The 25000-nt window shown below is 38.4% G+C and overlaps 2 protein-coding genes across 5 annotated transcripts in view; both read left to right on the forward strand.

Annotated features, from left to right (window-relative positions):
* cxxc1a (CXXC finger protein 1a) overlaps positions 1–14159 on the forward strand; it is a 15549-nt gene extending 1390 nt beyond the window's left edge. Inside the window, exons 2-14 of one of the 2 annotated variants that reach the window (XM_051426691.1) lie at positions 1–111; positions 231–331; positions 1694–1842; positions 5542–5697; positions 7682–7864; positions 7945–8046; positions 8132–8349; positions 8507–8714; positions 8802–8912; positions 12143–12192; positions 12294–12390; positions 12513–12665; positions 12766–14159. The exon at positions 1–111 is cut by the window's left edge and continues 47 nt beyond it. In XM_051426691.1, coding sequence (XP_051282651.1) covers positions 1–111; positions 231–331; positions 1694–1842; positions 5542–5697; positions 7682–7864; positions 7945–8046; positions 8132–8349; positions 8507–8714; positions 8802–8912; positions 12143–12192; positions 12294–12390; positions 12513–12665; positions 12766–12912 — 1786 coding nt within the window. In that variant the 3' untranslated portion in view covers positions 12913–14159. The remainder of the gene's footprint in view (positions 112–230; positions 332–1693; positions 1843–5541; positions 5698–7681; positions 7865–7944; positions 8047–8131; positions 8350–8506; positions 8715–8801; positions 8913–12142; positions 12193–12293; positions 12391–12512; positions 12666–12765) is intronic. The other variant, XM_051426692.1, reaches the window with a different exon arrangement.
* Positions 14160–15122: 963 nt separating this feature from the next.
* hdac6 (histone deacetylase 6) overlaps positions 15123–25000 on the forward strand; it is an 18960-nt gene continuing 9082 nt past the window's right edge. For 2 of the 3 annotated variants that reach the window (XM_051426677.1, XM_051426679.1), the window contains exons 1-9: positions 15123–15227; positions 17152–17249; positions 19359–19484; positions 20190–20269; positions 20393–20477; positions 20784–20824; positions 21444–21540; positions 21818–21915; positions 23193–23297. In XM_051426677.1, coding sequence (XP_051282637.1) covers positions 17172–17249; positions 19359–19484; positions 20190–20269; positions 20393–20477; positions 20784–20824; positions 21444–21540; positions 21818–21915; positions 23193–23297 — 710 coding nt within the window. In that variant the 5' untranslated portion in view covers positions 15123–15227; positions 17152–17171. The remainder of the gene's footprint in view (positions 15228–17151; positions 17250–19358; positions 19485–20189; positions 20270–20392; positions 20478–20783; positions 20825–21443; positions 21541–21817; positions 21916–23192; positions 23298–25000) is intronic. The other variant, XM_051426678.1, reaches the window with a different exon arrangement.

Raw genomic sequence — 25000 nt, forward strand, 5'->3', positions numbered from 1 at the left:
GGCAGGAGGAGGACGAGGAGGAGGACGAGGAGGAGGACAGGTTGCCATGGAAACGCCCAAAGGTCCCGTTTACTGTGTCTGCAGGAGACCAGACATCAACTGCTTCATGATGTAACAACAATCAAACATCTGCTCATTAATAACACAGTTCATCTATACAGCTGTTAACATCTGTCCGTCTGCCTCTCTGCCTGTCTGTCTGCCCGTCTGTCTGCCTGCCTGTCTGCCAGAGGGTGCGACAGCTGCACTGAGTGGTTTCATGGGAACTGTATCGGAGTTTCAGAAAAAGCAGCTAAAGCCATCAGAGTGTGGTACTGTCCGTCCTGCAGAGGTCAGTGAGCTCCGACATAAAGACACTGTGTCAGCTGTTAGCTGTCAGCTGTTAGCTGTTAGCTGTTAGCTGTTAGCTGTTAGCTGTTAGCGTTTAGCTGTCTGTTAGCTGTCTGTCAGCTGTCTGTTAGCTGTTAGCTGTCTGTTAGCTGTTAGCTGTCTGTTAGCTGTTAGCTGTCTGTTAGCTGTTAGCTGTTAGCTGTCTGTTAGCTGTTAGCTGTCTGTTAGCTGTCTGTTAGCTGTTAGCTGTCTGTTAGCTGTTAGCTGTCTGTTAGCTGTTAGCTGTTAGCTGTCTGTTAGCTGTTAGCTGTCTGTTAGCTGTCTGTCAGCTGTCTGTTAGCTGTTAGCTGTCTGTTAGCTGTTAGCTGTCTGTTAGCTGTTAGCTGTTAGCTGTCTGTTAGCTGTTAGCTGTCTGTTAGCTGTTAGCTGTCTGTTAGCTGTGGGTTAGCTGTTAGCTGTCTGTTAGCTGTCAGCTGTCTGTTAGCTGTCTGTTAGCTGTTAGCAGTCTGTTAGCTGTTAGCTGTCTGTTAGCTGTCTGTTAGCTGTTAGCTGTTAGCTGTCTGTTAGCTGTCAGCTGTCTGTTAGCTGTCTGTTAGCTGTTAGCTGTCTGTCAGCTGTCTGTTAGCTGTCTGTTAGCTGTCTGTTAGCTGTCTGTCAGCTGTCTGTTAGCTGTCTGTTAGCTGTTAGCTGTCTGTTAGCTGTTAGCTGTTAGCTGTCTGTTAGCTGTCTGTTAGCTGTTAGCTGTCTGTTAGCTGTCTGTTAGCTGTCTGTTAGCTGTTAGCTTTGTGTTAGCTGTTAGCTGTTAGCTTTGTGTTAGCTGTTAGCTGTTAGCTGTCTGTTAGCTGTCAGCTGTTAGCTGTTAGCTGTCTGTTAGCTGTTAGCTTTGTGTTAGCTGTTAGCTGTTAGCTGTCTGTTAGCTGTCAGCTGTTAGCTGTTAGCTGTCAGCTGTCAGCTGTTAGCAGTCTGTTAGCTGTTAGCTGTCTGTTAGCTGTCAGCTGTTAGCTGTCTGTTAGCTGTTAGCTGTCAGCTGTTAGCTGTTAGCTGTCTGTTAGCTGTTAGCTTTGTGTTAGCTGTTAGCTGTCAGCTGTTAGCTGTTAGCTGTCTGTTAGCTGTCAGCTGTCAGCTGTTAGCTGTTAGCTGTTAGCTAGTTGCTGTCTGTTAGCTGTCTGTTAGCTGTCAGCTGTTAGCTGTTAGCTGTCTGTTAGCTGTCAGCTGTGTGTTAACTGTTAGCTGTGTGTTAGCTGTTAGCTGTCTGTTAGTTGTTAGCTGTGTGTTAGCTGTTAGCTGTTAGCTGTGTGTTAGCTGTTAGCTGTTAGCTGTGTGTTAGCTGTTAGCTGTTAGCTGTGTGTTGTGTTCTTTGCAGACAGAGATCCATCTCTGGAGATTAAATACCGTCCGAAGAAGACCAAGGAGAAGGAGGAGAAAGAGTCGGAACAAGAGAGGGAGGACAAACTTGACGGAGATGGAAGGTCCACCCCCCAGCCCAAGATTGACAGGAGGCGGGGCTCACAGGTAACCAGTACTCCTTATAATACTGCGCTGCGTATAATACTGCGTATAATATTGTTATAATACTGTGTATAATATTGTTATAATATTGTTATAATACTGTGTATAATATTGTTATAATATTGTGTATAATATTGTTATAATATTGTTATAATACTGCGTATAATATTGTTATAATATTGTTATAATATTGCATATAATATTGCTTATAATATTGTTATAATACTGCGTATAATATTGTTATAATATTATAATATTGTTATAATACTGCGTATAATACTGCGTATAATATTGTTATAATATTGCGTATAATATTGTCATAATACTGCGTATAATATTGTTATAATACTGCGTATAATACTGCGTATAATATTGTTATAATATTGCGTATAATATTGTTATCATATTGTTATGATACTGCGTATAATACTGCGTATAATATTGTTATAATATTGTTATAATATTGTTATAATACTCCGTATAATATTGTTATAATACTCCGTATAATATTGTTATAATACTGCGTATAATATTGTTATAATATTGTTATAATATTGTTATAATATTGTTATAATACTGCGTATAATATTGTTATAATACTGCGTATAATATTGTTATAATATTGTTATAATACTGCGTATAATATTGCGTATAATATTGTTATAATATTGCGTATAATATTGTTATCATATTGTTATGATATTGTTATAATACTGCGTATAATATTGTTATAATATTGTTATAATACTGCGTATAATATTGTTATAATACTGCGTATAATATTGTTATAATATTGTTATAATACTGCGTATAATACTGCGTATAATATTGTTATAATATTGCGTATAATATTGTTATCATATTGTTATGATACTGCGTATAATACTGCGTATAATATTTTTATAATACTGCGTATAATACTGCGTATAATATTGTTATAATATTGTTATAATACTGCGTATAATATTTGTTATAATATTGCGTATAATATTGTTATAATATTGTTATAATACTGCGTATAATATTGCGTATAATATTGTTATAATATTGCGTATAATATTTTTATCATATTGTTATGATACTGCGTATAATACTGCGTATAATATTTTTATAATACTGCGTATAATACTGCGTATAATATTGTTATAATACTGCGTATAATATTTTTATAATATTGCGTATAATATTGTTATAATACTGCGTATAATATTGCGTATAATATTGTTATAATACTGCGTATAATACTGCGTATAATATTGCGTATAATATTGTTATAATATTGTTATAATACTGTGTATAATATTGTTATAATACTGCGTATAATATTGTTATAATACTGCGTATAATATTGCGTATAATATTGTTATAATATTGCGTATAATATTGTTATAATATTGTTATAATACTGCGTATAATATTGTTATAATACTGCATATAATATTGTTATAATACTGCGTATAATATTGTTATAATATTGTTATAATACTGCGTATAATATTGTAATAATACTGCGTATAATATTGCGTATAATATTGTTATAATATTGTTATAATACTGTGTATAATATTGTTATAATACTGCGTATAATATTGTTATAATACTGCGTATAATATTGCGTATAATATTGTTATAATATTGCGTATAATATTGCGTATAATATTGTTATAATATTGTTATAATACTGCGTATAATATTGTTATAATACTGCATATAATATTGTTATAATACTGCGTATAATATTGTTATAATATTGTTATAATACTGCGTATAGTATTGTTATAGTACTGGGTATAGTACTGCATATAATATTGTTATGATACTGCGTATAATATCATTATAATATTTTTATGATACTGCGTATAGTATTGTTATAGTACTGGGTATAGTACTGCATATAATATTGTTATCATATTGTTATGATACTGCATATAATATTGTTATAATACTGCGTATAATATTGTTATGATACTACGTATAATATTGTTATAATACTGCGTATAATATTGTTATGATACTACGTATAATATTGTTATAATACTGCGTATAATATTGTTATGATACTACATATAATATTGTTATGATACTACGTATAATATTGTTATAATACTGCGTATAATATTGTTATAATACTGCGTATAATATTGTTATGATACTGCGTATAATATTGTTATAATACTGCGTATAATATTGTTATAATACTGCGTATAATACTGCTTGTAATATTGTTATAATACTGTGTATAATGCTGCTTGTAATATTGTTTTAATACTGTGTATAATATTGTTATAACACTGCGTATAATATTGTTATAATACAGTCTATAATATTGCTATAGTACTGCGTATAATATTTTTATAATACTTTGTATAATATTGTTATAATGCGTATAATACTGTGTATAATATTGTTATAATACTGCGTATAATACTGCGTATGATATTGTTATAATACTGCGTATAATTTTGTTATTGTACTGCGTATAATACTGTGTATAGTATTGTTATAGTACTGCGTATAATATTGTTATAATACTGCAAATAATATTGTTATAATACTGCGTATAATACTGTGTATAGTATTGTTATAGTACTGCGTATAATATTGTTATAATACTGCGTATGATATTGTTATAATACTGTGTATGATATTGTTATAATGCTGCGTATAATATTGTTATAATACTGCAAATAATATTGTTATAATACTGTGTATAATATTGTTATAATACTGTGTATAATATTGTTATAATACTGCGTATGATATTGTTATAATACTGTGTATGATATTGTTATAATGCTGCGTATAATATTGTTATAATACTGCAAATAATATTGTTTATATTATAATACTGTATAATATTGTTATAATTTATAATATTGTTATAATACTGCATATAATATTGTTATAATACTGCGTATAATATTGTTATAATACTGCGTATAATATTGTTATAATACTGCGTATAATATTGTTTATTGATATTGTTATAATGCTGCGTATAATATTGTTTAATAATATTGTTATAATACTGTGTATAATATTGTTATAATACTGCGTATAATATCGTTATAATACTGCGTATAATACTGCGTATAATATTGTTATAATACTGCGTATAATATTGTTATGATACTGCGTATAATATTGTTATGATATTGTTATAATACAGTGTATAATATTGGTATAATACTGCGTATATTATTGTTATAATACTGCGTATAATACTGCTTGTAATATTGTTATAATACTGTGTATAATGCTGCTTGTAATATTGTTTTAATACTGTGTATAATATTGTTATAACACTGCGTATAATATTGTTATAATACTGTCTATAATATTGCTATAGTACTGCGTATAATATTTTTATAATACTTTGTATAATATGGTTATAATGCGTATAATACTGTGTATAATATTGTTATAATACTGCGTATAATATTGTTATAATACTGCGTATAATACTGCGTATGATATTGTTATAATACTGCGTATAATACTGTGTATAGTATTGTTATAGTACTGCGTATAATATTGTTATAATACTGCGTATGATATTGTTATAATACTGTGTATGATATTGTTATAATACTGCAAATAATATTGTTATAATACTGTGTATAATATTGTTATAATACTGTGTATAATATTGTTATAATACTGTGTATAATATTGTTATGATACATTATATCTGTGTTTTAGATCAAGCGTTCAGCCCGGATGTGTGGAGAGTGTGACGCCTGTCTGAGGACGGAGGACTGCGCTCAATGCGACTTCTGTAAAGACATGAAGAAGTTTGGAGGTCCAAACAAAATCCGACAGAAGTGTCGACTGAGGCAGTGTGAGGTCCGAGCCCGGGTGAGTCCTACTGACCTGTGACTGCGTATTACTGACCTCTCACTGTGTATTACTGACCTCTGACTGCGTATTACTGACATCTGACTGCATATTACTGACCTCTGACTTCATATTACTGACATCTGACTGCATATTACTGACCTCTGACTGTGTATTACTGACCTCTGACTGAGTATTACTGACCTCTGACTTTGTATTACTGATCTCTGACTTTGTATTACTGACCTTTGACTGCGTATTACTGATCTCTGATTTTGTATTACTGACCTCTGAATGTGTATTACTGATCTCTGACTTTGTATTACTGACCTCTGACTTTGCATTACTGATCTCTGACTTTGTATTACTGACCTCTTACTTTGCATTACTGATCTCTGACTTTGTATTACTGATCTTTGGCTGCGTATTACTGATCTCTGACTGAGTATTACTGATCTCTGACTGTGTATTACTGACCTCTGACTTTGTATAACTGATCTCTGACTGTGTATTACTGACCTCTGACTTTGTATTACTGATCTCTGACTTTGTAATACTGACCTCTGAAAGCTTCACTAACAACGACCACGCCATCAAATGTATAAAATATGAAAGGTTTATTGCACATAATGAACGAATGTGAACAGATGTGGTCTACTGAGGGATGAGGTGAGGGGAATGAGGGATGAAGGGATGAGGGATCAAGGGTAGGGATCAAGGGATCAGGGATGAAGGATGAATGTAGTGTCGAGGAATGAAGGTCGAGGAATGAAGGTCGGTTGGCAGATCGATGAATGGATGGAGGGGTTTGGCGCAATGTAAGAGGGGACCGAGTGGGTTGTGAGACACTGAGTGGGGGAGCTGTCTCTTCGTATCTCTTGTAGAGAGCCCCAGTGGTTCCTGTATTTGGATAAGCTTAAGTAAGTTTGAGCGGAAATGAGATGATTGCAGGGCGTGGTCTTTGTTCCCAAACCTAGTGATAAAACTTCATGTATTACTGATCTCTGACTTTGCATTACTGATCTCTGACTGCGTATTACTGACCTCTGACTTTATATTACTGATCTCTGACTGCGTATTACTGATCTCTGACTTTGTATTACTTACCTCTGACTTTGTATAACTGATCTCTGACTTTGTATTACTGACCTCTGACTTTGTATTACTGATCTCTGACTTTCTATTACTGGCCTCTGACTTTGTATTACTGACCTCTGACTTTGTATTACTGACCTCTGAAAGCTTCGGTAACAACGACCACGCCATCAAATGTATAAAATATGAAAGGTTTATTGCACATAATGAACGAATATGAACAGATGTGGTATACTGAGGGATGAGGTGAGGGGGATGAGGGATGAAGGGATGAGGGATCAAGGGTAGGGATCGAGGGATGAGGGATGAAGGATGAGGGTAGGGTCGAGGGATGAGGCATGAGGGATGAGGGTAGGGTCGAGGGATGAGGAATGAAGGTCGGTTGGCAGATCGATGAATGGATGGAGGGGTTCGGTGCAATGTAAGAGGGAACCGAGTGGGTTGTGAGACACTGAGTTGGGGAGCTGTCTCTTCGTATCTCTTGTAGAGAGCCCCAGTGGTTCCTGTATTCGGATAAGCTTAAGTAAGTTTGAGCGGAAATGAGATGATTGCAGGGCATGGTCTTTGTTCCCGAACCTAGTTATAAAACTTCATGTATTACTGATCTCTGACTTTGCATTACTGATGTCTGACTGCGTATTACTGACCTCTGACTGCGTATTACTGATCTCTGACTGTGTATTACTGATCTCTGACTTTATATTACTGACCTCTGACTGTGTATTACTGATCTCTGACTTTATGTTACTGATCTCTGACTGTATATTACTGACCTCTGACTGTGTATTACTGATCTCTGACTTTATATTACTGATCTCTGACTGTGTATTACTGACATCTGACTGTGTATTATTGATCTCTAACTTTGTATTACTGATCTCTGACTGTGTACTACTGGATCTCTGAGCAGAAGATGCTTCGTGTCAAAGACGAGGAGATGAGTCGGAGTGGAGGCAGGGGGCGGGGCCTCCCGAGGAGAGGGCCGGGGCATCAGACGGAGGAGGAGGAGGAAGATGAGGAGGATGAGGGGGCGTTCAGTGAGAGTGAGCTAGAGCTGTATGAGCAGTACAAAGCTGCGGGATACAGAGATCTGGTCAGTATGTGTGTGTTTTTCTGACCAATCAGCTGTCAGAACAGGCACTTCCTGTGGTGTGATGTGTCTTCCTGTTGCAGGTGTGGCACAGTGAGGATGAGGACGCTCAGTCGGACTCTCTGAGGAAGAAGGCTGTGAAGGTGAAACACGTCAAGAGACGAGAGAAGAAGACGGAGAAGAAGGTGAGGACGGTTTGAACCAGTGCACTGATGATGTCACTGATGATGTCACTGATGATGTCACTGACACACCTGTCCTCCCCTGTAGAAGTCCGTCTCTGCTCCGAAGGAGGAGGTAAAACCTCGTCGTCACAAAGCAAAGCAGCGCCACAGGGAGCGCGTGCGGCACAGCGAGCGAGGAGGAGAGGGCGGGGCCAAGGATGTTGGCGGAGCTCTGAGACAGTGTCAGGGTCCAGGATGCGTCCAACCGGCGAGGGTCAACTCCAAATACTGCTCCGAGGATTGCGGCATGAAGCTCGCCGCAAAGTCAGTCAGATCGCATTTACAATACAATCGATGATAATAACAACGTCTCCGCTGGACTGCTGATGTGTCTCACTGTTTCACTGTCTCACTGTCTCACTGTCTCACTGTCTCTCTGTCTGTCTGTCTGTCTGTCTGTCTGTCTGTCTCCGACCGTCAGTCGGATCTACGAGATCCTCCCTCAGAGGATCCAGCAGTGGCAGCAGAGTCCGTGCGTTGCAGAGGAGATGGGGCGGAGACAGCTGGAGCGAATCAGGAAGGAGCAGCAGGCGGCGAGGCTCCGTCTCACACTGATGGAGAAACGTTTCCACGAGCTTGAAGGCATCATCGCCAATGCTAAACAGCAGCAGGTCCATCACCACGAGGAGGTAGGAGACAGAGGGACAGAGGGACGGGTAGCTTTAAGTTTGTCCATCTGGTTTCTCTGACCTGTCTCTGTCTGTCTGTCTCTCCAGGTGACTGAAGGTGATGGAGATGACACAGACCTTCAGATCTTCTGTGTTTCCTGCAGTCATCCCATCAACCCGAAGGTGGCGCTGAGACACATGGAGAGATGCTACGCTAAGGTCAGTTATCCTGGGCATCGGCCAACAGTGAGAATAACTGACAAACATATCACATCTATATCGCATCACTATTGGCTAGTACAAAGCTATTGTTAGCTTTGTACCGCTAGATAATTTATTGTTTGTTAAAATCAGCACCGTCTGTCAGAATACAGACGTTTGCTGTAAATCAGATATATATTTATTTATTTCTAATATCGAGCTGCATCAACTAACTTCAGTAATTTCCACATCGAAGCCATCAACCTGTCTGTTAGACCCCATCCCAACTAGGCTGCTTAAAGAAGTCATACCCTTAATTGCACTTCTTTACTGGATATGATTAATCTTTCTTTATTATCAGGATATGTACCACAGTCCTTTAAAGTAGCTGTAATTAAACCCCTTCTTAAAAAGCCCACTCTTGACCCAGGGGTTTTAGCCAACTATAGACCGATTTCTAACCTCCCCTTCCTCTCTAAGATTCTGGAGAAGGTAGTCGCCAAAGAGTTGTGTGACTTTCTACATAACAATAGTTTATTTGAGGATTTTCAGTCAGGATTTAGAGTTCATCACAGCACAGAGACAGCTCTGGTTAAAGTTAATAATGACCTTCTGACTGCTTCTGACAATGGACTTGTCTCTGTACTTGTATTATTAGATCTTAGTGCTGCATTTGACACCATTGACCATAATATTCTTTTACAGAGACTTGAGCATCAAATTGGCATTAAAGGAACCGCACTAAGCTGGTTTAAGTCATACTTATCAGATCGTTCTCAGTTTGTACACGTTAACTTCACTGTTTCACTGTTAGATAGATAGATTGATAGAAATACATTATTTATCCCCGAAGGGAAATTATAATGTTATAGCAGCTGAGAGACAATTATTATTAGAAAGTCTTATTGCGGGTGCCCGGTTAGCTCAGTCCTGAGGCTCAGTCCTTGCTGCAGCGGCCCGGGTTCGAATCCAACCTGTGGCCCTTTGCTGCTTGGCATCCCCTCTCTTTCTCTGCCCCCCTTTCCTGTCTGTCTTCAGCTGTCCTATCAAATAAATGCAATAAAGGCCAAAAAAAATACTTTTAAAAAAAAGAAAGTCTTATTGCAGTGGGGAGGAACGATTTTCTGTATCGTTCCTTAGAGCAGCGTGGTTGAATGAGTCTGTTCCTGAAGCTGCTCTTTAGCTTGTCCAGTGTTGTGTGGAGGGGGTGGGAGGGATTGTCCATGATTGCGAGCAGTTTTGCCAGCATCCTCTCCTCCACCACCTCCTCCAGGGTGACAAGCTTCAAGCCAACAACAGATTCAGCCTTTTTGATGATGTTTGTTCAGTCTGTTGGTTTCCTTTGCCTTGATGCCCGCACCCCAGGACACGGCAGCAAAGAAGATGGTGCTCGCCACAACAGACTGATAAAACATCTGCAACATCCTGGGGAAGTAAAGCCGGCTCAGGCCCTTCTTGTAGATGGTAAATGGACCTGTACTTGTATAGCGCCTTTCTAGTCTTCCGACCACTCAAAGCGCTTTTACACTACTTGCCACATTCACCCTTTCACACAGTGATGGCAAAGTCCATCAAACAGAAACTAACTCATTCATACACACTCACACACCAATGCACGGCATCGGGAGCAATTTGGGGTTCAGTATCTTGCTCAAAGATACTTCGACCGGGGATCGAACCCACAACCTTCCGATTAAGGAACGACCCGCTCTGCCTCTGAGCCACAGCCGCCTGGTGACGGTAGCTGGCCTCTGTATTTGTGGACCAGTCCAGTTTGTTGTCCACTGTGACACCCAAGTACTTATACACTGACACCATATCCACATCGGTCCCACCGATGCTGACAGGAGAGGGCAGGGGCTTGTTCCTCCTGAAGTCCACCACCATCTCCTTTGTCTTTGCCACGTTCAGCTGCAGGTGGTTCTCCCCACACCACTTCACAAAGCAATCAACCAGGTCCCTGTACTCAGCCTCCCCTCTGCCCTCCAGACACCCCACAATAGCTGTGTCATCAGAGTATTTCTGCAGATGACACGACTCAGTGCAGTACTTAAAGCCTGCAGTGTAGGTGGTGAAGAGGAAGGGAGACAGTACAGTTCCCTGGGGGGCCAGATAGTCATTGACCCGTTTGGCCTTCAGCAGTCTGGGCTGGATGGTGTTGAAGGCGCTGGAGAAGTCGAAGAACATGATGCGGACTGAGGTTTTAGGTCTGTCCAGGGAGGAATAGGCCTTCTGCAACAGGCAGATGATTGCATCATCAACTCCCACATGGGGCTGAAATGTGAACTGCAGGGGGTCTTGCGATGGGCACACTAATGGTCTGAGGTATGCCAAGACCAGTCTCTCCATGCATGCAGATGATACCCAGTTATACCTGTCAATCAAGCCCGGTGAAATTAATCAATTATCTAAAGGACATAAAAGCCTGGATGAGCTGCAATTTTTGGATCTTAAACTCAGAAAAAAACTAAACTGTTGTACTTGGCCCCAAAAACCTTAGAGACTCACTGTCTAAAGATATAGTTACTCTAGATGGCATTAACTTGGCCTCTAGCACCACTGTCAGGAATCTTGGAGTTATCTTTGATCAGGATTTGTCATTTAACTCCCACATAAAGCAGACCTCTAGGACTGCCTTCTTTCATTTACGTAATATTACAAAAATTAGACACATACTATCACAGACAGATGCAGAAAAACTAATCCATGCATTTGTTACTTCAAGGCTGGATTACTGCAACTCTTTATTATCAGGTTGCCCCAATAAGTCCATTAAAACGCTCCAATTAATTCAGAACGCTGCAGCACGAGTACTGACAGGAACTAGAAAAAGAGATCACATCTCTCCTGTACTAGCTTCTCTGCATTGGCTCCCTGTAAAATGTAGAATAGAATTTAAAATCCTCCTCCTCACCTATAAAGCTCTTCATGGTCAGGCCCCTTCATATCTTAAAGAGCTCATAGTACCCTATTACCCCTCTAGAACACTACGTTCTCTGAATGCTGGGCTACTTGTGGTTCCTATAGTCTCTAAAAGTAGAACAGGAGCCAGAGCCTTCAGTTACCAAGCTCCTCTCCTGTGGAACCAGCTTCCAGTTGTGGTTCGGGAGGCAGACACCCTCTCCACCTTCAAGAGTAGGCTTAAGACATTCCTCTTTGATAAAGCTTATAGTTAGGGCTGGATCAGGTGAGTCCTGAACCATCTCACACACTGATTCACACTGATTATGTCTCTCTGTGTTCTACAGTATGAGAGTCAGACATCATTTGGTTCCATGTACCCAACACGTATAGAGGGGTAAGAACACCTGTCTGTCGGTCTGTGTCTCTTTTCAAGAGTTGTATGCTGTCAGAGTTAGACCTGTCTGTTTCTCATATGCCTGTCTGTCTGTGTTTCAGGGCGACCCGGTTGTTCTGTGATGTGTATAACCCTCAGAGTAAGACGTACTGTAAGCGACTGCAGGTTCTGTGTCCTGAACACTCCAGAGATCCAAAGGTTGGGCCAAAAGGATTAGAGAAACTGATGAGCTAACATTAGCAGAAGCTCGTCTGTTAGCATGCTAGCATAACCTGAGAACTGTTGGCTTTATAAATACTGTCTGTCTCTCTGTCTGTCAGGTCCCAGCAGACGAGGTGTGCGGTTGTCCTCTGGTTAAAGACGTGTTTGAGCCGACAGGAGAGTTTTGTCGTGTCTCTAAGAGGAAGTGTAACAAACATTACTGCTGGGAGAAACTACGCCGCGCTGAGGTCGACTTGGAGAGAGTCCGAGTGGTAACCAAACTTTATTAACACCAGACGCCGTTAACATCCTACTGAGGACTGTAGCGCATAACCCTCTGTCTGTCTGTCTGTCTGTCTGTCTGTCTGTCAGTGGTATAAGCTGGACGAGCTGTTCGAGCAGGAAAGGAATCTGAGGACGGCGATGACGAATCGAGCCGGTTTATTGGCTCTGATGCTGCACCAGACCATCCAACACGACCCAATTACAACCGACCTGCGCTCTGCCAAGGACAGGTAGACAGGTAGACAGGTGTAGAGAAAAACATAGACAGATAGAAAGATTCATTAAAAGCACATATTTCTATTTTAAATGTGTTTGTGAATATTCAGAACAACAGAATGCATTGTGGGAAGCAGAGGCAGCACGCTACAGGAAGTACATTACGTCACAGTGAGGTCATAGATAAAGACGTGATTCTGAAATAAATAACTGGCAATAATGAGACGGCTCTTCCTAAGCCCCGCCCCTTTTGGCTCTGTGCTCCAACCACAGTTACATCAATCGTTAGCTAGCTAGTTGCATCTAATAGCTAATGTTTGCAGAACACTAGCCAACCAGTTAGCTAATCTACATCAGTCATTTCAGATAACTAGATAGCTAATGTTTTTATTTGTAGCAAAATGCTAGCTAACTAGCTAGCAGTGATTAATGTATATTTGTTAGCTAGCATTTTGCTAACCATTAGCTATCTTAAGATGTAAATATATATTTGTCTCTTTTATCTTTTAACCGTCTTCAAAATGTATTTGTAAGTACAGGACAGGAGAAGGTTAACTGAGGCTTGCTCAACTGTGATTGGAGCACATAGCGAAAGGGGGCGGGGCTTATGAAGAGTTCATTATAATATTTAACACCTCCTGTTTTTTTTGTCCTTTGGTGAATATAATGTTTATATTCTCATTAATAATCACATAATCAGCTTTCTGTTTTTATACCGTTTATACTGTTTTATTCCTCAAGGACTACACTACCCATAATTCCAGCAGCCAGAGACTGAACACTACAGTTTTTAATATTTTATATGAATCAATAAGAAATGGTGAAATAAATAATCACATGAATACATACAGATGTGATATTTATATGATGAATAAATGTTTCATAACATAATTATTATATGTATATCATCAGATCCTTTCACAATAAGAGCACATTGTTTCAGATAGGTAGACAGATAAATAATAATAAAGTACTTTAATAATCCCAAAGTCACGCATTCATCTCATGGAACAAATAACTCAACAGTCTGACAGCCAATCACATCACTTCGTTGTGTTTAAATGAGCTGATAATAATAATGACATTTATAAAATGTATATTTCTTCTGTATTTATTCATCTGATTATTTATTCCTAAGAACTCTACATGCAGCTAAAACTTTCATATGTCTGTTTTTATCCTGATGTTGTTGTTATTGTTGTTTATTGTTTTGATATTTGATATTTTTGTTCATGTACAAACTTTCATTAAACATTTACAGTTTCTGTGTTTCTGTTCTGATATTCTGCAGAGATGATAAACCGATTATTAACAAGTAATAAAAATAACGTTGTTTGTCTCATTTAAACCATGTTGACATCAGATATTAATGGAAATGGTCCGCTGGATATTTCAGACTAATTAATAATGCACCAGATAAAAACAATAATATTAATGTTTCTCTTATCTTCAAGACATTTTACTGGATATAAATATGTAAATATATGTCTACAAATGAGATCCGCCACAAATCAAACGAGAGTTGATAACAACAAAAATACTGTAAATATAATCATCATAATTTAGAGATACACATCTTATAGTTCATTTCGTTTTCTGTTGTGATTAAGAGAATTTGTTTTCATGTTTTATTTATTTATTTGTGTAATTCTGAAATAAATATCTTTTATAGACTTTATTTAAACTATTTTATACAATAACAGGCAAAATACTAACTTTTTTAAACTTTATCGAAAGACGTTTGTGGACAATAACATGATGTCATCAGTACTTACAAAATGAATTTATTTATTTGTTTATATTTATTGTTTATTATTATTTTATATTTATATTTATATTTATTATTATTTTATATTTATATTTATTATTTTATGTTTATATTTATATTTATTATTTATTATTATTTTATGTTTATATTTATATTTATTATTTATTATTATTTTATATTTATATTTATTATTTATTATTATTTTATATTTATATTTATATTTATTATTATTTTATATTTATTATTATTTTATGTTTATATTTATATTTATTATTTATTATTATTTTATAATTATATTTATTATTTATTATTATTTTATATTTATATTTATTATTTATTATTATTTTATATTTATATTTATATTTATTATTATTTTATGTTTATATTTATTATTTATATTTATATATGGATAGAATTTATATTTAATACAGAACAGCTGGAGGGAGGCGCAGGGTGACGTCATTCGGGTCGCGCCGACGTCCTGCTCAGTGACGTCAGCAGTGTGCGACAGCGGCTCGTTGGCGCTCAGAGAGAAAAACAGAAGAAGAACGAACACAAAGCTGCAGTAAGTGATCGATTCTATCTGTTTCATATCGATTTTAGATCGATAGCAGACACTGCCCGAGGCCGCTCCGGGTCCCGGTCTGTTGTTTCTAATGAATAATGGAGCAACTTCACTGATCACTATAGCTCTTATTGATCAATATCAATATCAATAACCTGACTGTATGTTCACTATAGCTCTTATTGATCAATATCAATATCAATAACCTGACTGTATGTTCACTATAGGTCTTATTGATCAATATCAATATCAATAACCTGACTGTATGTTCACTATAGGTCTTATTGATCAGTATCAATATCAATAACCTGACTGTATGTTCACTATAGGTCTTATTGATCAATATCAATAACCTGACTGTATGTTCACTATAGCTCTTATTGATCAAATTTAAATTTAAAAACCTTGTATGTTCACTATAGGTCTTATTGATCAATATCAATATCAATAACCTGACTGTATGTTCACTATAGGTCTTATTGATCAATATCAATATCAATAACCTGACTGTATGTTCACTATAGGTCTTATTGATCAATATCAATATCAATAACCTGACTGTATGTTCAGTATAGGTCTTATTGATCATCAATATCAATAACCTGACTGTATGTTCACTATAGGTCTTATTGATCAGTATCAATATCAATAACCTGACTGTATGTTCACTATAGGTCTTATTGATCAATATCAATATCAATAACATGACTGTATGTTCACTATAGGTCTACTTGATCAATATCAATATCAATAACATGACTGTATGTTCACTATAGGTCTTATTGATCAATATCAATATCAATAACATGACTGTATGTTCACTATAGGTCTTATTGATCAATATCAATATCAATAACATGACTGTATGTTCACTATAGGTCTTATTGATCAGTATCAATATCAATAACCTGACTGTATGTTCACTATAGGTCTTATTGATCAATATCAATATCAATAACCTGACTGTATGTTCACTATAGGTCTTATTGATCAATATCAATATCAATAACCTGACTGTATGTTCAGTATAGGTCTTATTGATCAATATCAATAACCTGACTGTATGTTCACTATAGGTCTTATTGATCAATATCAATATCAATAACCTGACTGTATGTTCACTATAGGTCTTATTGATCAATATCAATATCAATAACCTGACTGTATGTTCACTATAGGTCTTATTGATCAATATCAATATCAATATCAATAACCTGACTGTATGTTCACTATAGGTCTTATTGATCAATATCAATAACCTGACTGTATGTTCACTATAGGTCTTATTGATCAGTATCAATATCAATAACATGACTGTATGTTCACTATAGGTCTTATTGATCAATATCAATATCAATAACATGACTGTATGTTCACTATAGGTCTACTTGATCAATATCAATATCAATAACATGACTGTATGTTCACTATAGGTCTTATTGATCAGTATCAATATCAATAACCTGACTGTATGTTCAGTATAGGTCTTATTGATCAATATCAATATCAATAACCTGACTGTATGTTCACTATAGGTCTTATTGATCAGTATCAATATCAATAACCTGACTGTATGTTCACTATAGGTCTTATTGATCAATATCAATATCAATAACCTGACTGTATGTTCACTATAGGTCTTATTGATCAGTATCAATATCAATAACCTGACTGTATGTTCACTATAGGTCTTATTGATCAGTATCAATATCAATAACGGACATCTGAGTGTTTCCTGTGAATATTGATCCGTGATCAGTTTGTATTTGATCATATTTAACAGTCAGAATTAATATTCTTTTGTTTTGATCGATCAATAATAATTCTATTGATTAAGTTTCTGATTATAATCACTGATCCATCACATAATCAATAGCAGCAGATTGATTAATAATGAAGTCAATACTGATCGGTTGTCTCACAGTCTGTTCCTGTGGATCAGAGATGCAGTCTGGATCTGGATCAGAACCTCCAGGATCTGGACTGAAGTCAGTCAGAAGATCTCCTCGTCTGTCTCCTCAGGTTGGACACACACACTGTAACACACACACACACACACACACACACACACACACACACACACACACTGTAACACACTGTAACACACACTGTAACACACACACACACACACACACACACACACACACACACACACTGTAACACACTGTAACACACACACACACACTGTAACACACACTGTAAACACACACACACACTGTAACACACACTGTAACACACACACACACACACACACACACACACTGTAAACACACACACACACACACACACACTGTAACACACACACACACACACTGTAACACACGTACACACACTGCACACACACTGCACACCACACACCACGAACACACACTGTACCCACACTGTAACACACTGTAACACACACACACACACACACTGTAACACACACACACACACTGTAACACACACACACACACACACAGTAACACACACTGTAACACACACACACACACACACACACACACACACACTGTAACACACACACACACACACACACTGTAACACACACACACACACACACACACTGTAACACACACTGTAACACACACACACACACACACACACTGTAACACACACACTGTAACACACACACACACACACACTGTACAACACACACACACACACACACTGTAACACACACTGTAACCACACACACACACACACTGTAACACACACACACACACACAGACACACACTGTAACCACACACACACACACACACACACACACACACACACACACACACACTCTAGGCCTATAGCAGCATAACTAAGGGATGGTTCAGGACTCACCTGATCCAGCCCTAACTATAAGCTTTATCAAAGAGGAATGTCTTAAGCCTACTCTTGAATGTGGTGAGGGTGTCTGCCTCCCGAACCACAACTGGAAGCTGGTTCCACAGGAGAGGAGCTTGGTAACTGAAGGCTCTGGCTCCTGTTCTACTTTTAGAGACTATAGGAACCACAAGTAGCCCAGCATTCAGAGAACGTAGTGTTCTAGAGGGGTAATAGGGTACTATGAGCTCTTTAAGATATGAAGGGGCCTGACCATGAAGAGCTTTATAGGTGAGGAGGAGGATTTTAAATTCTATTCTACATTTTACAGGGAGCCAGTGCAGAGAAGCTAGTACAGGAGAGATGTGATGTGTTACAGACAGTAATAAGCAGACAGACAGTAATAAGCAGACAGACAGTAATAAGCAGACAGACAGTTATAAGCAGACAGACAGTTATAAGCAGACAGACAGTAATAAGCAGACAGACAGTAATAAGCAGACAGACAGTTATAAGCAGACAGACAGTAATAAGCAGACAGACAGTTATAAGCAGACAGACAGTAATAAGCAGACAGACAGTTATAAGCAGACAGACAGTTATAAGCAGACAGACAGTAATAAGCAGACAGACAGTAATAAGCAGACAGACAGTTATAAGCAGACAGACAGTTATAAGCAGACAGACAGTTATAAGCAGACAGACAGTAATAAGCAGACAGACAGTTATAAGCAGACAGACAGTTATAAGCAGACAGACAGTAATAAGCAGACAGACAGTAATAAGCAGACAGACAGTTATAAGCAGACAGACAGTTATAAGCAGACAGACAGTTATAAGCAGACAGACAGTTATAAGCAGACAGACAGTAATAAGCAGACAGACAGTTATATGTTATTGAGGCTGATCAGATTAATTATTGTTCGATAATATAAAGTTATATTATTATAATGGATCAATCACAGCTGATTAATAATCAGTTAATATTAATAATTATTAAAGTCTGTGAAGTTATTGATCAACTTAGATCAATAAATCAACATTTGAAGAGGCAGAGCTGTTGTTGTTGTTGTTGTTGATCTCAGCTGTGTATGAACACAAACATGTGATACGATCAGTTATCTTATCGCTGTTGGCCTCGAGAAGATTATCAGTAATCTATTCTTCTTCTGTGGTTGTTCAACCAGGAGGGACTGAGGTCACTAGCTGCTGTCAATCATTAACCAGAAGAAGAGTTTGACCTCCGTCTCTCCTCTTCCTTCTTCTGTTCATTATTTGCGAGCGGAGGATTCACTGTATTTGAACGTTTGTGCTTTCAGTGCAGCGACGATAAAGGAAAGCAGGAGAAGAAAGGAGGAGGTCGTCTGCAGGAGGCGAAGAGGAGAGGAAGGATGGAGAGGAGCCGAGAGGAAAAGGAGGAGATGAACGACAGGCTGAAGAAGCTGGTGAGACAGATCAATATTATTCTCTGAAACAGCTTCACACAGTGTTATGGATCAATCTGCACCAAACTCCAGAGACAAAAACACCCATTTTACCTTTAGATCATTGTAACATTTATAAATCACCAGGAGTGATAATGATCCTGATCAGCCTGATCAATAATCAATACTCCCATTATTAAAGCATCAATCAACCTGATCAGCCTTCAGCAGTTAGCTAGTGTTTCTGTAGTGGAGACTAAACGTTAACAATGATCCATATCAGCAGTTTGAATCCAACTAAAAGCTCCCTGCACCAAACTCCCTTTAAGAAATATCACATTTTAACAATTCCTAACGTGTTCGTAACAACACGTAACTCTAGAAACACGAGCTAAAGGCCGTCATATGTCCACAGTCTGACTGTCAATACAGGATCAATATCATCCATAAAGATACAGTGTATACTGATCAATAATCAATAAAGATACAGTGTATACTGATCAATATCATCCATACAGATACAGTGTGTACTGATCAATATCATCCATAAAGATAGTGTATACTGATCAATAATCAATAAAGATAGTGTATACTGATCAATAATCAATACAGATAGTGTATACTGATCAATAATCAATAAAGATAGTGTATACTGATCAATAATCAATACAGATACAATGTATACTGATCAATATGATCAATACAGTGTATTGTGTGTGTGTGTAGGATCTATCGTCGGCCTCCAGTGGAACAGGTCTGGTTTACTCTGAGATCTTCACTCATCATAAGAACCTGTGGGAGCCCAGGTGAGTCTGTGGATCAATATATCAATACAAACACACACTGGGACTGACTGTGTTTGATCATTATTATTATTATTATTGACTGTTGTTGTTGTTGTTGTTGTTGTTGTTGTTGTTGTTGTTCAGTCATCCAGAGAGTCCGGACAGAGTGACGTTCATCATGGAGGAGCTGGAGAGACAGGACCTGCTGTCGCACTGCATCAGAGTGGAGGTCTGTCATCAGCAGCTACAGTCCACCAGACTCCATTCACAAAAACAGCATTTTAACAGATAGTCCTAAAGCACACTGGACCGGACAGAAGCAAAATATAAACCAGAAACAGTTGTAATATTACTGTCACTCTCCACCAGACTACATAGGGAAAAATGCCATTTTATTTATCACTGTTTCTGTTTGAGGAGAAAATGTTTCATCAATTATTCACAACAGTTGTTTTGTTTTCCTACAGTCTGCTGTTTACTTTATTAATGTTCAACACAGATAGCTGCTGCTCTGACGTCACTGTCTGTGTTTCAGCCCAGAGAAGCTACAGAAGAAGAGCTGCTGCTTCTTCACACGTGAGTGTTCAATGTGTCGGGGGTGGACACAATAACGGGAACACTGTTCTGGATTCAGGGATCTGGGATCTGGGTTCTGGATTCAGGGTTCTGGGTTCTGGATTCAGGGTTCTGGATTCAGGGTTCTGGGCTCTGGGTTCTGGATTCAGGGTTCTGGGCTCTGGGTTCAGGGTTCTGGGCTCTGGGCTCTGGGTTCTGGATTCTGGGTTCTGGGTTCTGGGCTCTGGATTCAGGGTTCTGGGTTCTGGGCTCTGGATTCAGGGTTCTGGGCTCTGGGTTCAAGGTTCTGGGTTCTGGATTCAGGGTTCTGGGTTCTGGGCTCTGGGTTCAGGGTTCTGGGCTCTGGGCTCTGGATTCAGGGTTCTGGGTTGAGGTTTCTGGGTTCTGGGTTCAGGATTCTGGGCTCTGGGTTCAGGGTTCATGGTTCTGGTATCTGGATCCTGGGTTCTGGATTCTGGGTTCAGGGTTCTGGGTTCTGGGACCAGGGTTCTGGGTTCAGGGTTCAGGGTTCTGGGTTCAGTAAACTGGAATGTCTTTGGGCATTTGAACATGTTTCACTATTTCCTGATATTGACCAAACAACTTACTGATGATTGATCAGCTGATCGTCTGTCTGCAGGAAACAATATCTGGATCTGATGGAGTCCACTCAAAAGATGTCTGACTGTGAACTACACACACTGAGTGATCAATACGACTCTGTTTACATCCATCCTGTGAGAACACACACACACACACACACACACACAGACACACACACACACACAGACACACACACACACACACACACACACACTGTTTAATTGTGTATTATATTGTCTGTGTGTTACTGTGTGTGTGTGTGTGTGTGTCTGTGTGTGTCTGTGTGTTACTGTGGGTGTGTGTGTCTGTGTGTGTGTGTGTGTGTGTGTGTGTGTGTGTGTGTGTGTGTGTGTGTTACTGTGGGTGGGTGTGTCTGTGTGTGTTACTTGTGTGTGTGTGTGTGTGTGTCAGGAGTCCTTCCAGGTGTGTGTGTCTGCAGTGGGGTCAGTCCTGCAGCTGGTCGATCGGGTCCTGACCTCTGAACTGAAGAACGGATTTGCTGTCATCAGGTAACTCAGGTGCTCCTCATCAGCTTGTACAAACCAGAATCACCCACAGGAAGCTTAACTGGACCAGTTGTGACCTTTGTTCATTTCCACCAATCAGAAGACATCACTTCCGGCTGCTCTGATTTCACATTAAAAGCCTTAAATAGGTGAACCACATGGAGGCTTTTATTGTGTTAGCTGCTGTTCACTGATCAGCACTAACAGTATATAGACTGATATAGTATATATATTAGTGCTGTCAGTTAAACGCGTTATTAACGGCATTAACGCAAACCCATTTTAACGGTGTACATTTTTTTATCGCGAGATTAACGTTCTTTTTGGCCTAGCACACTTTGTAGTTTTTTCCACATGCTGTTGCAACAACTAGTAACGTTAGAAAAACTACAACACCACACCGGATCTAGCTAGACCGGAAACAGAACAACAGGCACGCCGCACACACTTGTTTAAGAGTAGTAGACTTTACGTTTTGAGTGGATGGCGAGCGCGAGACGCCGAAATGGATGCCAATAATACTCTGAATGGAAAGTTTACTTTTAAAAAGTTGCCAAATGGTTCCAAAGTGACCAAAGTTATCTGTGTGTTTTGTCGTTGTGAACTGAGCTATCATCGCAGCACGTCCAGTCTGAAATACCACTTGATGGCCAAACACACAGCTGATGCGAATTCTCCGCCCCCTCGTCAATTAAGTATTAAGCCATGGTTTAACTGCACTATAGGCTTACATGTGCATCCCTTAGAAAGGGCTGTTGAAGGGGCTGTTTGTGGGACAAAGTACCTTTACCCTTTTATTGATGGACAGTGTTACATTGTGTGAGAGATTATTTGCTCCAAGTGAGAATGTTAGAGTGAAATTGAACACTACAGTATATGCCAATGTTGTTTTCAATAAAAACATGTTGATAAGAGCAGTTAGAAAAAATAATGGGACAAAAAGAAATCAAGGGACATTTAGAATAGATACAAATGTGCGATTAATTGCGAGTTAACTATGACATTAATGCGATTAAATATTTTAATCGTTTGACAGCACTAATATATATATATATATATATATATATATATATATACACACAGTGTTACTGTGCTCACTGTGTTAGTGCTGATCGATGGATAATGTATAAATATGATCAATTGATCACTTCTATAACTTGAGGATCATCTGGACACAACTTTACCTTTAATACAACATAAACATAACAACAATAATTTTCTCTGTCTCTCTGTCTGTCTGTCTCTCTCTCTGTCTGTCTGTCTCTCTGTCTGTCTGTCAGACCTCCAGGTCATCATGCTCAGTCTAACAAGTCCAACGGTTTCTGTATTTTCAACAACGTGGCGATTGCAGCTCAATACGCTCGGACCAAACACTCAGTCAGCAGGTAGGAATCTATATATCAATCTATATGTCAATCTCTATATCAATCTCTATATCAATCTACATATCAATATATCAATCTCTATATCAATCTCTATATAAATCTACATATCAATCTCTATAGCAATCTATATATCAACCTCTATATCAATATATCAATCTCTATATCAATCTATATATCAATCTCTATATCAATATATCAATCTCTGTATCAATCTATCAATCTATATCAATCTCTATATCAATATATCAATCTCTGTATCAATATATCAATCTCTATATCAATATATCAATCTATATATCAATCTCTATCAATCTATATATCAATCTCTATATCAATATATCAATCTATATATCAATCTCTATCAATCTCTATCAATCTATGTATCAATCTCTATCAATCTATGTATCAATCTCTATATCAATCTATATATCCGTCTATATCTTACCGAAGCTGAGAACGGCCATGGATTTTTCTTTTTTTTATTCAACAAAGATCGTTTTCTCGTGATAACGAATTAATAATGTGTTCGTCTTCGCCTCCTTTTCAACATTGCGTGGAAGTCAAGGACAGTGCCGAAGGAGTGGCGGACTGGGGTGGTGGTTCCCCTATTTAAAAAGGGGGACCAGAGGGTGTGTGCAAACTACAGAGGCTTCACACTACAAGAGTTGTGTCTGGATTCTTGGTCGTAAGTCGGACTCGTTTCCAGTGGGTGTTGGCCTCCGCCAGGGCTGCGCTTTGTCACCAATCCTGTTTGTGACTTTCATGGACAGGATATCGAGCGGTTGCAGTTTGGTGGGCTGAGGATTGCAGCTTTGCTTTTTGCAGATGATGTGGTCCTGATGGCATCATCGGCCTGTGACTTTCAGCACTCACTGGATTGGTTTGCAGCTGAGTGTCAAGCGGCTGGAATGAGGATCAGCACCTCTAAATCGGAGGCCATGGTTCTCAGCAGGAAACCGGTGGATTGTCTACTTCGGGTAGGGAGTGAGTCCTTACCCCAAGTGAAGGAGTTCAAGTACCTCGGGGTTTTGTTCACGAGTGAGGGTCGAATGGAGCCGGAGAATTGTGGCAGCAGGGGCAGTTTTGCGATCCCTTTATAAAACAGTTGTTACAAAGAGAGAGTTGAGCCGAAAGGTGGAGGGATTATATCTCAACACTGGCCTGGGAACGCCTCGGGATCCCCCAGTCAAAGTTGGCCGATGTGGCCAGGGAAAGGGAAGTTTGGGGTCCTCTGCTGGACTTGCAACCTATGCGACCCGATCCCAGATAAGCGGATGAAGATGAGATGAGATGAGATGAGATGTGTTCGTCTTGATTTCAACCTACAAGAGCTGCCATGAATGGCTTCCATAGGATAGATAGGAGTTTGTCAGCCTCTCATCTTCTAACAGGTTGCCCCTAAACAAACCCAGTCAAGTAAACAAACTAACGTAAAGTGTAACTTACCGGTAGGCTAAAGCTACAGCCAGTGGCTACGGAAGCCATTCGTGGCAGCTCTTGTAGGTTGAAACCAAGAGGAACACATTATTAATTAATTCGTTATCACGAAAAAACGATCTTTGTTATATCGAAATAATTAGATAATACGTCGTTATCACGAGATAACAGTGAATAAAAAAAAAATAAAAATCCATGGCCGTTTTCGGCTTCTGTAATATGTCAATCTATATATTAATCTCTATATCAATCTATATATCTCTATG

This window comes from Dicentrarchus labrax, unplaced genomic scaffold (genome assembly GCF_905237075.1).
Source record: "Dicentrarchus labrax unplaced genomic scaffold, dlabrax2021, whole genome shotgun sequence".
NCBI classification, from domain to species: Eukaryota; Metazoa; Chordata; class Actinopteri; family Moronidae; genus Dicentrarchus; species Dicentrarchus labrax.